Below are 17,083 nucleotides of genomic sequence, written 5' to 3' on the forward strand. Positions count from 1 at the left end.
GCAATACTTAAAAAGCAAAAAAAGACAAGCTCTGAGCTGCAAAGATGAGTCAGAGTTGTGGGTGAGGAATGTAAACTCCACTTTGCAAAACATTTGGTCTATTAAGCCCTCTATTACTCCACAAGACCTGTCAGGTTCTGTCTTGAACTAGAAYTCTTTACTAGCTAAGAAACCATGTTTATAGGAGTTAGGTTTAAACAGCAGAAGCACTTGAGCCAGTATTTAACAGCCTAACTGGGCAGGTCACAKAGGGCTTATGTCTCTTCTCACTTTTAACTTGCCTTGGAGTATAATGAGAGCTGTGGAAACTTGGGGCTGGTTTTCATCTACCAAAATAATGTATTAGTTTTACTAGAAACTGTCTCTGAACAGAACTGGAATATGTGCTTTAAAGAAGAAACTGGCTAACAAATTCACCATCAATTGGTAATTACTTCTGAAGAATAGTGGAAAAATGGGTAGTACTTGGAGGGAGATAAAGGGGAAAAATGAGCAAATTATTCTATCCTCAAGAAAGGAAAAAAGTTGTTTCAACACCCTCACACAGTTGTTTCAACCTCCTTCCCAGCACARGAAGTCTGCTCAATTCAGAACAATCCAAACTTGTCAGTAAGACTCTTCAGTAGAATAGCTCCCTAAAAAATACTTTTTTCTTTCTTTTTCCCCACCTCAGTACATCTCATACACTAACTGGGCTGAACAAAACCACTAGAGGAGTTTCCAGCAGAGGGGGAATGACTCAATGCAACCTGCCAGGAAGACACCTCTAAACTATGATTATTTGAAAGAAAGAAAGAAAGGGGGGGGGGCAAGAAAAAGAAAGAAAACAAGCAGAATTTGTTCAATTTTCCTGGCAAAACATCAGAGGTAACTACATTCCTCCCACATGAAACTACATTTGCAGTTGTCTGACTGGTGTGTGCTCTTCACTGCTTTTCTTTCTCTTTCATGTAGTAATGTTTTTAACAATTATATAGCTACTTCTTTCTGTACCTGGACACAATCAAATGGATCTGTTCAGAGCTGTCTTTAAGGATGCAGTTCTGTAAAAGAGCTTTACACTTGCAAAAAAAAAAAATTGCTATTTACAAACAACTAATATAATTTAAGGGAGTTGTACCATAAATATTTATAGCAACACAATGTCTCAATTCAACTAGAAAGATAGAAATCAGCTAGAGTCATATTTTTATTTAAAATACCAACCAACAGTACAGGACATTACATCATCCTGTCTAACTTTAGTTTGTACAATATTTAAATGAAAGATCACATTCCACACCCTCAGATCACAGACCCAAAGACACTCCTATTTTAAGCGAGAACATGAGGATAAAGAGTTTTCCATAAAAGCAAGAGGTTTCAAAGCTCTCCATATCCCAACAGCAAGAGTCTCTCTCCACAAATTAAGCATAGCAAACACTCTAGCCAAACAATTGTTCTGAACCACAGGATCAGATTTAAGACAGGATGTTTTATCACATTCAAAACAAGCCTATCCCTTCTGGGGGAAAGAAGAGTTGAATGAAGAAGAGTAGTTTCAGTAAACCAATCGCAGGTGATTTGAATGGCTGATGAGTTATTTGACACAGAAGCCAGAACAGCAGTGTAGCAGACAAAGCTCTGAGCTTTGCTAAGATCTTTGAGTAAGAGAACTGCTCAAGTTACAAAAGACTAAGACATAAACTGTTCCTACTTCAAGATCTTCTGATCCCTTAAGCAACTAAAGATAGCAATTGACATTAAGTAATTAATTTTGCAACAGAAATGTTGCAAGTTTGCTGACACACTTCCTCGAGTTACAAGAGGCAGAAACAAAGCAAGCGGACCAAAATGCACAGGTCATTGTTTTATGGTAATTCCATTTATCACTCTTTATGCAAAAGTCTCAGATAAACGTTTGACATCCGCAGCTGCCTAGAATAAAGGCACAACTGAACAGAGGGGTGGTAGCTCTTAGTTCTCAAGAGCATCACAACCACAAAAAACACCAATGGTCAAATGCATAGTTTACAAATGGAGTCAAGAGAAGTATAGTAACATATAAAACGTAAATCCACAATCCACAAACAAAATTTTACAGGTAAATAAAGGTTACAAATGTTTGAAAAAGTTATTTTAAATAAAAGGAAAACATGTAAGTAATAAAACAATGTCAGATGACAAAGGAATTCATACAAATTAAAAGAAAAGGTGGAAGGAGAGCCTCTGTAATCCCCTCCTCCCCCAACACCACCACCACCCTSCAGAAGGCCAAGCTACTGGCATATCAAGGTTACTTGAGTGCAACATCAAATGTTCCTTAAATAATGAAATCAAAATTGGAGTGACACTTYCCTCAAAATTCTTCAGCTAAACAGCTCTTTTATGAACTACTCACCCTCTTAGCTGTGGATTATAATGACACATTGTGATTAAAAAGTTTCAAAATAAAAGAAGAACTTTTCACTTTACCTTTAATGCAGCTTGTAACCTGCTCTCAGTACTGCTAGAGCAYCTGAGACCACTGCAGATCCCTAATTGTATTTAATACCACTAAAACATACAGTTTAATCTAGGAGAATCATTACTAATTGCAACAATAGTAGATTTTCATAAAATCTTGAGTACTTTGATGAAGATTCAATACCCTTCCAAAGCAGCACAGTGATTTGTTTCAACAGAAGACATGTGCTGATGATTTGTTTCACAGAAGAGACATGCTAAGGTTACARGCCCTGGAGTAGCAGTGAAAGTTGCAGTATTGCCAGCCCCTATAACGTATTAGAAAATATCAATTCAGGCACCGACCAATTGTGGCTACTGCAACTCTACTCTTACAAACCACACTGCTGCTTTTCTTTACTCTAATCTCYTTCTCCTAAGCTTCCACACAGAGCTGAGCTAATGTGACTTGCATAGATTCTCGGCTCCAGCACGAGGAAGGGTGAGAAGTGAGTCAAAAGAGGTCCTGTCCACCAGCTGATAGTGTGCAGGAAGTGCAAGAGCAAAGCTGCTCCGTCTAGGAGGGTTTGGGGATAGGAGGAAAGGAAGAGRGCTGTACTGCAGAAAACAAGCCTTTACACTGAAGGCTAGAAGTTTTAAATGGTCATTATAAGAGAAAAAAAAATAAAGTCACGTTGAAAAATTTTAAAAGCATTCTTCATTGCTATCCAGAGACTGGATCAGGCACTTGTGAACTCTCCCCTTCAGGTTTCATCATAACACTGAGCGAGCACAGCCATTTCTTTAAAAAACTACACACAAACTAGTATTTTTCAGACTCTAAATTAAAAAAACAAACTTACCTGCTTCTGGATCTGGAGGAATTCTCCACATATACAAATTGAAGTCATCAGAGCCCGAAAGGATGTACTGTTAGAAATAAAAATAAAAACAGGTTACCACAAGGTACCACCTGAATTTTGTTTTGTTGTTGAGCTACTTCCTCCAAACAAAAAAGAGAAACAGGGTAATTCAACTGTTTCTATGCACCTCACTAATCAACTTATCCTTAAACAGGAACAAAGTACCAGCAAAAACATGTTGCCAGCACGTAAGATGACCAGAGTTCAAAAGTATGCTTCATATAGCTAACGCCTACAGTATATGTTTTGTTTGCTGAATAAGGCTGCAGGGTATAACTGGCTTTAATGCATATGAGTCCAGATCAAACTCAGATCTAGCTGCCAGGAACTCTGGCCTTTTTCTCTCCTCCTGGACTACCAAGGGAAACTTCTTAAAACATGTAACTAATGAGGGAGCTGGCATATCCCTAACACATAAGTACATCATCTATAGCTCACAGCAGTCTCCTGAAGACCATTAAAAGTCTGTCGCTCTTAAAGGATAATCTTGAATAAAACCAAAGTTAAATATACTGTGCCAGCAAGTCTCAGGAACTGTTCCAAACACCAGTTTTATCACACTGTTCGTTTTTTTTCCTGCTTATGGTTACTCTGGAAAGATGGAGAGCTGCCCTTTCCCAACAGCGGATGAAGGACAAACAAGCTCTTTGTTGTACAACCGCTCAGGCAGAACACAATTTGAAGTAGCCTTACTTAATATACTGCAGACATGCTTTGGAATGACAGGTGACATTTGACAAGGTAAAAAGTTTGCACTGTTCATTTACAAGAGGACACAAACTGTGCCTTGTCCCGAGTCTCTCTTCTCCAATAAATTGTACTCCACRTCATTTCTTTCTCGCCCAGAATTAGAGATGATACGACACTAGTGGAACCAAGGGCAGATTCTACTTCCAGTTAGCTGGTGTAAACAGAGTAAATATACAATCCTCAAGTGACTTAATGCTTCTGCCTAATCAATCAATGTAGTCAGAGTACTGTTTTGTTCTTATTCTAGGGTAGAGAGAAGAGAGGGAAAAAAAGAAAAGGAGAAAAAGTATGTCCCTTTTTTAATCTTTGAAAGGAGATAAATTCTGTTTTGTCTGGCTCAAATTTAAGGAGTTTGTCTTTCACTCTCCAGAGATACTTTAACTCATCAGGTAAAGTAAAATCAAGCAGTGAAAAGACAAATCCTGGAATAACACAAGACTGAGAAACAAACAAACAAAGTATATACCAGCATGGAGAAAGCTTCTATAAATTTGCATATATTCTGTTCATAATGCTAATTACATTCTTACATGGTTTGCATGTTTCCAGCCACAAAAATATGCTAACCAACTGCTAAAATCCCTTCTCTGCTCCCCTACTATCCCAAGCCACCCGTTCTTTTCTCTGTATAGATYTCATTTTTAAGGATGTAGAATGTGAGTAAGCAGTTACAAATTCAATTCTGCTCATTTACTGACAGGTAAGCAGCACTGATCAAACATCAGTTCCTTTAAAAAGCTGTGCACACTAGCTCTGCATCACTTGTACAGCCCACCTTCCCAAGCCAGAAAGCAAAAGTGACTGACGAGTGCCAGGAATATATGCTTCCCTTTCATTTGACTGCTTGTAAATGTTAGCCCACAGCAGGCTCAGTATCTGTGCCAAATCTACACGAATTAGGGCTCATATAGGCAGCCTCTCAGCAACAAGAAAGCAAGCAGCTCTAACATGTTTTGATATACAAGAAAATGTTACTTGGAAAAAAAAAGTCTTGCTTGAAGTTATCAAAATATTGCCAATTATTGGCATTTATTACCAAAGCTTGTTGTTGAACAAGAAATTGGTTTGCCTAAGACATGGGGGTGTGGAAATAAATTAAGACTTTTAAAACAGCTTAAAAGTTCAGCATCTCAAATTTATGGCCATAATTCATCTTTTAAAACAAACAAGTTCTAACAACCCCTTGATAACAGAGTAATTTACCACTTGATGTAATAAATCAAGCAAATCTACCAATGATAAGCGCAGAAGTGACAGGTTTGAGGAATCTTGCACCAGATCTACACATACACCCACAGGGAAAAAACATACTACATCTCTGCAGGGAACTGTTTGTGAGAGTCTTCAGAGTGCTAAAACACTGATTTGCACATGAACACACTGTAGATCCTACAAGACTCTGCAGCCAGCCGTCTGGGAAGTCTGGCATATCACTGCTCACTGAGCACGAACGTACTACCTGCAAAGGCTGCTGACCAGAGTATACTCAGTCTTTGGAGAAAGCAGCAATGCAGAATAAAGACAACTGGACTGCAACAGCAAGAACGTAAGCAGAGGGGCAAGGCAAGTGATTATTCCCCTCTAWCAGGCACTTGTGAGGCCACATCTGGAGTACYGTGCCCAGTTTGGGACCCTCCAACAAAAGAGAAACACTGATAAACTGGACAGAGTCGGGAGGAGGACCCCTAAGGCTGAAGCAACATGACCTGTGAGGAAAGGGTAAGGGAACAGGCTTCATTTAGCCTAGAGAAGAAAAAGCAAACGGGCAGAACGGACCCTATTTGCAGCCTTCCATTGCCTAAAGCAGTACGGGGAAGTTCAGAGACAGACTCTTCTCAAAGGCATGCAGTGAATGGTCAAGAAGCAATGGTCACAAGTCAGAGTGACCAACTCTGACTTGTTTCCAACTTTCACAAGTTGGAAACTCCAACTGAGCATAAAGGAAGAAAATGTTCACTGTGAGTGTAACAAGTACTGCAGTGAGTGCCCAGAGATGGCAAGGCATCTCCACCCTTGGAAATCCAAAATTTAACTGGACAATTCCCTGAACAACCTGATCTGACTTAAAAATGCCCTGCTCTGAGCAGGAAGTCAGGCCAAATACCTCCAGAGATCTCTTCTGATTTATTTTTTTCTTATGATTACCAAAGTAAAAAGAGAGAGAGAAAAAAAGAGTCGTCTTGGGAGAATGGGGAGGAGGCACGAAGGGAGAGAAAGGGTCACAAAAAACCCATCTGAAACCTTTCCAATACATCACACATCATGGCTTCATGAAAACTATAATGAGAAAACAAACTTAGGCCACATATATAGAAGCATAAACAGTGGTTCAGCACTGGTTCAGCACACAGGGTTGCATAAATTCAGCTACCTGCAATTTTGGAAGTCTATTTAAAGTAGCTTAATGGCAAGAAATTGGAAGAGTAACTTAAAGTAGTTCCTACCTACTGAAAAGCACTGTGGAAGTTCCTCATTTTGTTACCTTCCTCTTGCCTACAATGACATTTGCACCAGCCAAATAAATTTGCCTCTTAACTCTCTCTGGAACACTGTGGCCAATGAGTAAGAATGAATAGTGTCTCCTTTGCAATTTATGTCTAGTAACAGAATAAAGCGCAGCTCAGGATCTCAGCTGTGATTTTGAAGAGGAAGTTATGGGTCTAATCTTGCAATTGAGACTGCCATCAAGAAATGTCAAAAGCATTAACTGAGGAGTTATCTACACAAGCCTGATGTTCTAAACAACGGGCTGTGAGTCATGAGCTTATGTAAATTCAAACTTATATTTCAACAATTAGCTCCACCAGTGATTATTAAAAATATACCACATTCCATAGAATATCCAACTATTTGGTGCCATTCTCTGCCATTCTGCTGCACCCGTTATAGCAGCCAGCTTTATTTTTCACTTCCCTGACCTGTTAGGTTATCTCTACGCTAAATGGTCTGCAGCTGTTCTCACAATATAGAAGTAAATTCCCAAATGAGTTCTTTTTGTCCTATTCTGTGAGATCAGTTGATAGGGGTCTGAATAACAGTGCAGCTTTTTGGCTGGAGATCAAGAGACGTCCAGAAGCATAAATTCATGAATGCAGCTACTTAAAGAACACTGTATCAGCTGAAGCTTAAAGAGCGGACAACCAAGCTGTTGCAGCCAGTAACTCTCATCTTCCCTGACATTTGAAAAATAAACAAAATTCCAATTAGCACTGTCCGCATAAGACGATGGGAACCAAGGCTAATAGAGAGCACAGTTGGATTGACCTTACCAGGACATTTACAGGATTGACATTTACCTGATCGTTCTGTGTGTGTGTGTGKGGGGGGGGAAGCTGTTTTAATGTATTCATTATTAACGTGACAGTAGGCCAATTGCCTCCCAAACTAGGTGAGTGYTGGAGGTAAGGGTAGAGAAAATGAAATAGTAAGTCCATACTTCTAAAGAATTCAAAAGAACAATTGCTATGAAGTGCACCAAGCCATCACAGCTGAAATCCTTGAGGGAACAGAGTAAACTTTTAAGGGAGGGAGCAGATGTGCAAAAACTAATTCCTAGCAAAGCACCTTCTACCAACCTACTTCAAGAGCAGAAGCCCAGATAACCATAGGGGCAAGTGAGAGGCATAAACATGTGGCTTACATAAAGAAACGTAAACGGCTAAGATAGCATGCACTCTCCCCCGACTTGTCCCTACTCCCAAAAGGCAAATCCCAACTAGAGAATAACCTAGAGAACTAGTGCAGTGGTGAATTCTGAATCAGACCAGACGCTGAGTAAAGAGTTCAGATGCTCAGATGTCTGGGAGAAGACACCAATATTAAGAACACCTGTTCCATTGTCTGTGTTTTTCCTGCTGTATCTGATCAGGACCTCAGAAATCAACATTCAAAATATTCAGATGAACACGAAATTAGACAGAAAAGCAGTTTATATATAAAGGGAAGAATCAGCCTCTACATCTAGCTGTTAGCAACAATGACAGGAAAAGGCTTCCAGATGACTACAAGCTGCTGATTCAGAAGTTTGCCTTAGAAGGAAGAAAACTCTCAGGCGTGGCTAGAGTCTGCTGCTGGAGAACACACAGATTCAGTCTGAGCTTCAAGCACGCATAAAACACTTAGAGCGAACAATCATCAGGAATCTGGCAGAATGACTTCGGACTAGTGCTCCCCACTCATTCCAATGGAGCTCTTCTTGTTTCCTGTCTCCCCAAGGACATTAGAGCAGTTGATATAAATAAGTGGAGATCTAATCTGTTGCTGCTACAGTCTTGTAACAGTAGCATTAGCACTGCATTTTGCAATACTGCTACTCTTGGGAATTTATTTTTCTTTTTACCATTACCAGCTTGAAAGCTTTCAGAATCCAACTGTCTACATTTCCTCAGGTGCTACTGAATATGGAATATTTAAATAAAATTAAATCCAAGTCAAACCTTATTTTATAATTTACAATACATACATTTCCTTTTTCCCTATGAATATAAGTTATTTTTGACCTGGATCAGAGAGATCTTTACATCTGTGGCCCTAGAGAAGGAAACAGAAGGCACAGTCTATCTTTTCCAAACATATTAGCCAGTCTTTGGAATGACCCTGCTAACACAAGGGAGAATAAGAACAGCGTAGAACAACTTATCTTAACACAAAGCAAAACACATCATCACCATATGATTACATAGGGATGAATAAAACAATGGGTACAGAAATGATAACCATATACAAAGTCACTACTGCTTAAGTTGCCAATGGAAAATGCCAAACTGAAGAAGCCTGAACATGTCTGCAGATGCCTAAATTAGGGGTACTCATCCTAAAGACAATAAGAAGTTAGACTGTCAAATTCCATGCTGCTGACTACAGCTCTACTACCGAATCAGCTCTGAAAGACTATACTTAAATCTTGATTCCCACTCACTCAAGCACGTCTGTCCATTCCTTAAATGGGCAAAAGAAGCTCGAGGTAGGAAAGATCAGGCTAGACAGGATTTTTCTCATGCTTTCAAAGAGATGCCTCTTAGCTTCTTGAAGCAATCCACTATCCACACACCAGTTAAAGATGCATAGAGACACTCAATATTGTAACAGTTCTGCTGGTGCTTTAAACAGCTCCTGTAACAGGCAAGATGTACATCCTCCATATACTGCCTGTAACGTAACAYAGCTCATAGGCTGAGTATATGCTTTTGCTGAGTCTAAGACAACAAACGAGCACCTGGATGGTTGTAGTGTGCTAGGGATGCCTAGTCTTAACTGCACTTCTCTCTGATTGAATATGCACAGAAGTCAGTTTGGCCTGAAGCATCACTGAAGTCTGAAAAATGTTAATTATCTGTCCAATACATATTAAAGTTCAAAGCGATCATTATTTTGGAMAGAGAATCCACATGAAGAACACAGAACTGTGTATTTTCCCCACGGGAAAATTTCCTAAGGAAACAGAATTTATACTGTTTTCCTATTTGGGACATCTAAGTCTAAGGATTTCTAAGGGCGACTTTCAAATTTGACAGAGGACCAGAGGGTTCCAGAATTATTAGGTTCCTAGGAGTGTTTTTACAAACAGACAGCCACACAGAGAAAAGAAAGAGACACCCTGTAAACAACTGCTGACAGACACCATAACCATACTCCTTACTAAGCACCAGGAAACGCGGATGGGAACTCATCCTTGAAACAAACAAAATCCCAATGCTCTACTGCTGTTGCAGCTACCTGTTTCAAGGGGATAAGAAAATAAACCTTAAATAAATAAAAGCAGAGAGTAAGAAAGGTCACCTCATATATACATACATATTTGTATGTGTGTGTGCTTGTGTGTGTACATATACTTATATACACACATAAAAATGTCTCAACTGTAAGTGCACTTCTCACTATACATTAAACATTTTTCATGAAGTGTTTGAAAGAAGAGGACAAACACAAAAGTTTTACAGCTGCTTCTTGGCCTTCTGTGATGCTAAGACTGCTGTACTCATCTTTCTTGTAAGTGAGACTTTCCCACTATTTATATTTTTTTTCCATGACTGATGCTTACAATTTGACCAGAAATTCGGTGTTAAGTCTGCATTTTCCTGTAGGCAAAATACCCAGAGATTTGTTTTCAAATTGTCTTTTTATTGTTAGAGTACCCACTGACCAGAGTAGAAACAAGAATAAGGACAAATCCATGAAAGATGACCAGGCCTTTTCCTATGCAAAAAGCAACAAGAAACAAACAAGTGAAAATCGGCAAGATAATGCAGTTTGTTTGGAATAGCCCATTCCAGAGGAAGAAAAACTCTCCTGTAGAGTAGATTCATAGTCTTCCTCTTTCTTTACGGGATCCAGAAATAAACAGCAGCCAATAGACCAAGGATTTCCATCCCTTTGCAAGGCCTGATCTTTCTGCCTGGTTATTTATTTGCATGCTGATGAATCTAGGCTGTCAGTATAGAGTTGCTGCTGCAACCAGTTTGGAAAGCCTGTTAACCTGCTCTAATGATCATCTGCTGACCTCCTTGGTAGGTATGCTCCCACTCTGGTAAATATGCTCCCATTGACCAACTAGAAACGATATCTGTATGTTCCCTCATTTTCTGCTTTGTGAGTAATCTAGAGGCTTGATCCATATCACATTTTGCAGCATCTAACACAATAAAAGACTAAATGAAAGACTAATTTGCAACTAGGGCTCTATGGTAGTAATATGGTACTGAGAACCACATTTACTTTGAGAACAGTTGCTTTTTTCCATAGCAGCCAGGAGATTTTGTTTTTCAAGAGGGTTCAAAGAAGGCAGCAGAAACTGAACTTAAAAGATTTCCCTTGTGGCCTGAGAATCAAACAGGTATCCCCAAAGGCTTTTTCCAACAGTAACACTGTTCCTCAGCAAGAAGCAAGACTATCTCATGAACTACAGTGACTGGAAAAGGAAAAGCTATGACCTAACAGACCAGAAAACACAGACTGCTTCTACTGCTTAAAATTCAAAAGCCAAACATTTTTATTCCCACTCTCTAAAACCCTAATCTTATGACTATGCGTGGGGCAATTTTAAATGCTTACAGAAGCATCAACAGAAATGATCCATCAACATTTTTACAGCTGCCTTTTTGCTATGCAGAAAGACCATAACAGTAATTTTTAATCATGTACAAAAGTAATTTAGAAACCATTATTGTTGATTTCTATGGCAGGGAAAATATTTCTGTTATGCTCCAAAGAAAGCAACAAGTTTCTCCAAGTGTATGAAGGGGACTCTTCTGTACATGGCTGAAACTGTGTGCACCCTAATTGTTTTCTTTGGCTTTCTTCAGCCATTTTTTACTTTTTCAAATATGCACTTAATAAAATTTTTGTTGGTTAAGAACATACAGACTTCATAGCCTTCTTTTCACTACCTAGAAAAGGTCTAGTTTTAACAGCTCAAGAAGCAGCATTGTCAGTGCAGCAGTCACTGCTGGTCCTTGTCATTCCTTTCTGTCCCCCCAATCCAGCAAGAAATGCTACTAAACCACAGGCGTGCTGTGATGTGCCTACAAGGAACGCAAAGCCTGCAAACCTCAAAGTCTCCCTCAGAAAGTGCAGGGCTCCATTCCACAGAATTTAACTTCAGTATGGATAGTATGGATCCTTTTGGGTTAACATGTTATTAGTAAAAGGTCTGAAGTCCTTCACCAAGGGTTTACAGGAATTCAGAAGAGAAGGGAGACAGGAAGCGGGGCTGGCAGGATGCCCCGGGAAACAGGGAAAGCGGTAAACAAGATCAGAAGGGTTAAAGGAAGCTCCCAGCCTCTTCTGGCAAGACCCAGACTTTAAAGAGTCATTTTCAGTATGACATTCCCAATGCCAATTACCAAAAGTCACAGGGAAGAAGGAAATTTAAACAAACAAACAAAMAACCTACAAATTTTACAGCCTGATGAAGCACTCAAATATGTATTTTATATATGATTATGCATGTAACTGGGATTTAAACTGTCTTTTAGAGAAAGTAAGAAATAAAACCCAACCTCATTGATAAGTCCTGGAAGAATCCAGTTCAAGACACAGCAAGACACTTTCTTTTTTTTTTTAAGGCAAGCATGACAAAAATATTTGCACATCAAACCCATTTAACATTTTTTAAAAAAAATACTGACTGCAGTAAATTACTATTCATTAAGAAGTCTTCTCTGCATAGGAAACATGCAATGTACTCCTTGGAAAGGAGGATTTCTCTTTCTTATTTTTAGTTTTTAAAGCTAGACGTTGATAAGTACCGCATCCTAATGGCCYATAAATTAGATGACAAAAAGAACACAAAAAGAGTGGTATTTCTGTACAAAAGCAATATAAAACCATATGAGACCTCTGGGAGCTGTACAATTAATCCTGTCCTGGTTACATTTATATAATAATTCTGTCCTGCTAAAAACCTCTGTTGTCCCTAACCAGGGCTATTCAGCACATGGACTTCAATATAATGAAGGCTGTAACTTTATAGGGAGTTGGAGCAGCCTGCAGTACCACGAGYGGTGCATTCCTGAAACTCTCCTATAGCACTGTAATGTCAACAGAAAAGGCTGAGTGGTGATGTAATGTCTGAGGGCATGCCAGAGTCAAGACACTTTTTGTTTGATTCACAGGGTACAAGTTACTTCTCCCCACCCCTGCTTTTTTTTTTTAAAGCAGGCAATAACCAGTCAATTTTACAGCTAACAAGCATTAGAGCTTCAAATTATCTACACAGTAAAAAAAGAACAAGTTGATAGCACTCACTGTTGTGACACAGACAAGAACTCTTGAGCAAGAAAGCTTTTGGTCTATTTTAGTTTTGGGGCTTTTTTTTCTTTTTCTTTTTTCTTCCTGCTGCCCATCGTCATGATCCCCAAGGCTCACACACTTAAAAAGGAATTTAGGCAACTAAAGTCCTTTAATACTCCCCCTGCCCTGAGGCCCAAGATATTTTCCATACTAGTCTGTACAGTCAACCAGCAACTAAACAAACCCTAGTGTCTGAAACAACATTTCCCAAATTCTAACACAGATGAGAAAAATGGAAACTCCCTCCTGTAACCTCACACAACTTGAGGTTCTCACACATTTTATAGTTTGTRTATAAAAAAATAAACGTGCACACTAGGGTAAAAAATCAGAGTCAGGTGCATAAATAAACTGCCTTTGAGAATTGGAGCCCGGATGCCTGTATCAGAAAGATGAATAGATRATGCTCTCACACAAACCGCTACAGCAAACGGAGGGAGCGGGTAGCCAGAGGTCACGCCTGACCCATCCAGTCCGTCTTGTCCTTCCTACCTCCTACAGCTGCATGACTCAAGCRGGCTCCTGGACAATGCAAAGGGCTTACAGTTCTGAGCTCACTCCTCTGCCAACATCAAAGCAGGGAAAGTACAAAGAAGGGAAAAATAGGTGGCAAGTGAATGAGGTCATTACATCCATGACATAGACAGAAGGCAGAATTCTGAGAGGAGTAAATAAAGGCAATTATAAATGGGTACAAATGAAGCACTCAGCTAAACATTTTGTCAGGCTTTGGTAGCTATAAGAAACAAGGAAAGTCTCACTGTGGCGTTTCTAGGAAAAGTGTTTGCATATATTGTTTGCAGATTTTCAAATCAGGTTCACAAGGACAAGGGTAATAATGCTCTGTCTGTTTGCAAGGACACAAAGAAGAAAAGCTCTTATCCTCAAATATCCCTGTCACTTCGCTCTTGCCACAACCCACAATCTCCGAAGAGCTGCAAGAACCTGAAACAGTCTAACCGCTTTACTTTGTATTATCTTAAAACTAAAAATTTCACCAAGATTAACAGATGAAACTGCAATTTTTGTTCCCTGAAACATTAATGGTACTGAATTCTTTATTAGCAGGTTTAAATCTACTTGTAGCCTAAGTGCTTTAGGTTAAGTTTAAGTTCCCCTCTTAGGTGATGAAAGTCAAGAGTTTTGGATCCAGCTTCTCTTGAGTAGCTGTCAGAATCTATAGGCGACTAAAGAGAGAACATTAAGAGACTAGTATAGAATATATATGTATATAAATATATATATAAATGCCATTAAGCATGCAAAGCAACCAAATTCTCCCCCAACTAGCAGTCTGCGTTTAATTTGTGCAAAGAAATTGTATTAGTTGAACTTAAAGTCAAACATGCACATACACACCAGTTGTCACAGCAAAATAACACACCTGACCATTATGGGAACTTAAGTATTGAATCTCTTAAAGCATAAAGGTGAATTCTAAGAGAACTTGCAAGTTGTGTGCTTGCTGTTAGGGATATGTTAATTTTTGTCACACTACAGTCTGAAAGCTCTATTTTAAACCTGAAGTTATCTACTACAGCTTTCAGACTGTAGTGTGACAAAAATTAACATATCCCTAACAGCAAGCACACAACTTGCAAGTTCTCTTAGAATTCATCTACCTTCTCTGTAGAGCACTGTCTTACAGCATCACTGTGTTACAGTGAAATTCCGGAGACAGACACTGAGTACTTCAGACTAAAATTTGAGGGTTTTTAAACCTTGATGATCATGATCACAGGCAAACCTCCCTAAATTGCTTCCCATGTCCAAACTTCAGGGACAGATTAACAAGGGCTGTAGTTTTGTGAGCAGCTGAACCTCCCAGCTCTGAAAGATTTCTCACCCACCCTCCGACTCCTTCCTTATATCACATTCAAACACTTGCCAGACGCCTCTGAGAATCAATTTAAGTCATTAACCCCAAAAAAGAAGTTTCCAGGTTAGGAAGTTGAACCAGCTCAATGCAATATCTTGCATCTTGTATGCCTCTGCTGGACAAGAAAGGCCTCCTTGTTTCAGAAGTTCACTTTTCTCTATGCTACTGCACTCTAAGCATTGAGGAGTTAGGGATATGTCTTTTCTTGTTAGGGTTAAAATACAGAATCTAAATGCAACTTTATCAGATGAACTAAATGTGCAGACAATACATMATACTTTTTGAATACTGGCTTTTTAAAAAATTACTAAGCTCTGTATGAAGCATTAAAAACTAACTATAAGATAGCTTAAAGAGAGAAAAGATTGAATCATCAGTTTAACATGCATGAAAAGAAAAACCAAAGAAGGATCAAATCAGAGTTGCAGTAAGATAAAGCCTCTGAAGAAACCTTCCTACAAGAAATGACACTTACAATTTGAACACAACTCTATTACGCCTAAATCTCTTCAAATGCTCCCTGTAAAAGAAGCAAAAGTTGGAACCTTTCCTTTTGTGCTTTTTACGGGTGAATTCTGATTTTGGAAAGAGATGCATTGTTTTATATTCACAAACTTACCAAAAAAAGAGGCACACTAGTTTTGTAACAGGGTAAATATCAAAAAACATTCCATAAGTTTCTCTCTCATCTTGTGTATCTTGCAATAGGTTCCAATTCTAACCTTGTTTTCTAGACCCACCTGCTACTAGAATTGGGCTCTCTGTAAAAGACRGTCCCTAAGGACTACCTGGATTGCTGGCAGTCTAAATCAGTTGGGTCTGGCATTACTGGACACTTTGGGACATGCACAGTTAGCCTACACCTTTGCAGTTCCTGTGGTTTCATATGATTTTTTTTTTCCCTCCAGTAGGAAAACTGCTTTACAAGTATAAGCACCAACCTATAAGTCAAAGTCTGTATCTCCTAGTTACTGCATGTTAAACCACATCTTCCCTCCTAGCTTTTTATAGCATTCACAAGGGGAAAGAGCTCCTTTTGCTCTAATTTCCAGTTAGTTAGTAGCATCATGTGCTGCTACTTAGCTGACCAAAAAGCCCATCAAGGTGAAAGACTATCAGATTTAGAGAGAAAAAAAAAGTCATGGTTCTGAAACACAGCATCAACCTGATGCAGCATGACCATATTCTTTCCATTAAAATACCACTTGACTCACTAGAAAATGGCTGCAAAAGTGCAACAACAGACACTAAGGCTTTTTTTTCTAGATCTTATGTGTTAGATGAGAAGCTACACTACTCTCAGAGTGTACATAAGCCTACTTTTAACTCCAGAGGAGAAAAAACATTGTGATCTTAGGCTGACTACACAACGCACATCAGATCAGCAGCAATTTTTTCCCTAAATAGAAGTGTTTCCCATTGTAAATTCCGTTGATTTTTTTTTTGAAGGATTGTTTCAGTATATTTTCTTTCTGCCAAAAAACTATGTAAAACTCAAAAGCAACATGCAGCACACCTACCTCCCCCCATGCTTATTAGTCACATTGCTCAGTTCAGTGACGCAAATGTATTTCCTTTTTATAATCTGAAAGAAGCTCAACTCTGCCTCCTGCAGCAGCAACAGAATTAATGGWCAAATTCTTATTGCAGAACCCTTATTGATGATAGCAGAGAAATTTTCAGATCTTAAGTTTTATAGTGTTGCAGCTTGAAAATACATTTTTTGTCCTTAACCATCCTTACTGGTTATTAAATATAGCTGTCTAAAGACAATGTTCAGCTCCAGAAACACGCAAATGGCTGTTAGTCACTTTATGAGTGGCCTATTTCTTTGTGATTAGCAGTAGGGATCCAGACTTAACCCCAGTGGGGCAGCAAACTACTCCTCCCTAACCACTGGCCATCCTCACTGACAGGACACTAAACCATAAAAGCTTATCTGATCCAGTAGTTTATCATTAATAAATATTAAAATTTGAAACAAGAATTAAGAACCTTATAAATTCACAATATTCAGGTTTTGTGGGATTGCCTATATCGCTTTTAAAAGTAATATGGAAATGGAAGGAAGACATTTCCTTATCATACCTGGACAATACTGTAAGATTCATGAATCTATCATATTAAATGGGCTTTAAAACCTCTGTAAATACTTTTCTTGTGAATACCAGCTTCCAAATATTAGACTACATTCATGAAGAGGTAAAATACATTGTGTGCTTTAGTAGCTTTTTTTCTTCTATCAAAGTCTATGTTGCAAAACAGTTCTGAAGTAAAACTGAAGTAAAACTACAGTCATGCCTCCTGTTTCACTTCT

At 38.9% G+C, this 17,083-nt stretch overlaps 1 protein-coding gene across 1 annotated transcript in view; it reads right to left on the reverse strand.

The window, feature by feature from the left end:
* DCAF5 (DDB1 and CUL4 associated factor 5) overlaps positions 1 to 17,083 on the reverse strand; it is a 75,440-nt gene that overhangs the window by 16,582 nt on the left and 41,775 nt on the right. The window contains exon 7 of the mRNA XM_085323326.1: positions 3,288 to 3,354. Coding sequence (XP_085179452.1) covers positions 3,288 to 3,354 — 67 coding nt within the window. The remainder of the gene's footprint in view (positions 1 to 3,287; positions 3,355 to 17,083) is intronic.

Source organism: Rhea americana, unplaced genomic scaffold, assembly GCF_003343005.1.
Source record: "Rhea americana isolate MKP2758 unplaced genomic scaffold, rheAme1 scaffold_84, whole genome shotgun sequence".
Classification (NCBI taxonomy): Eukaryota; Metazoa; Chordata; class Aves; order Rheiformes; family Rheidae; genus Rhea; species Rhea americana.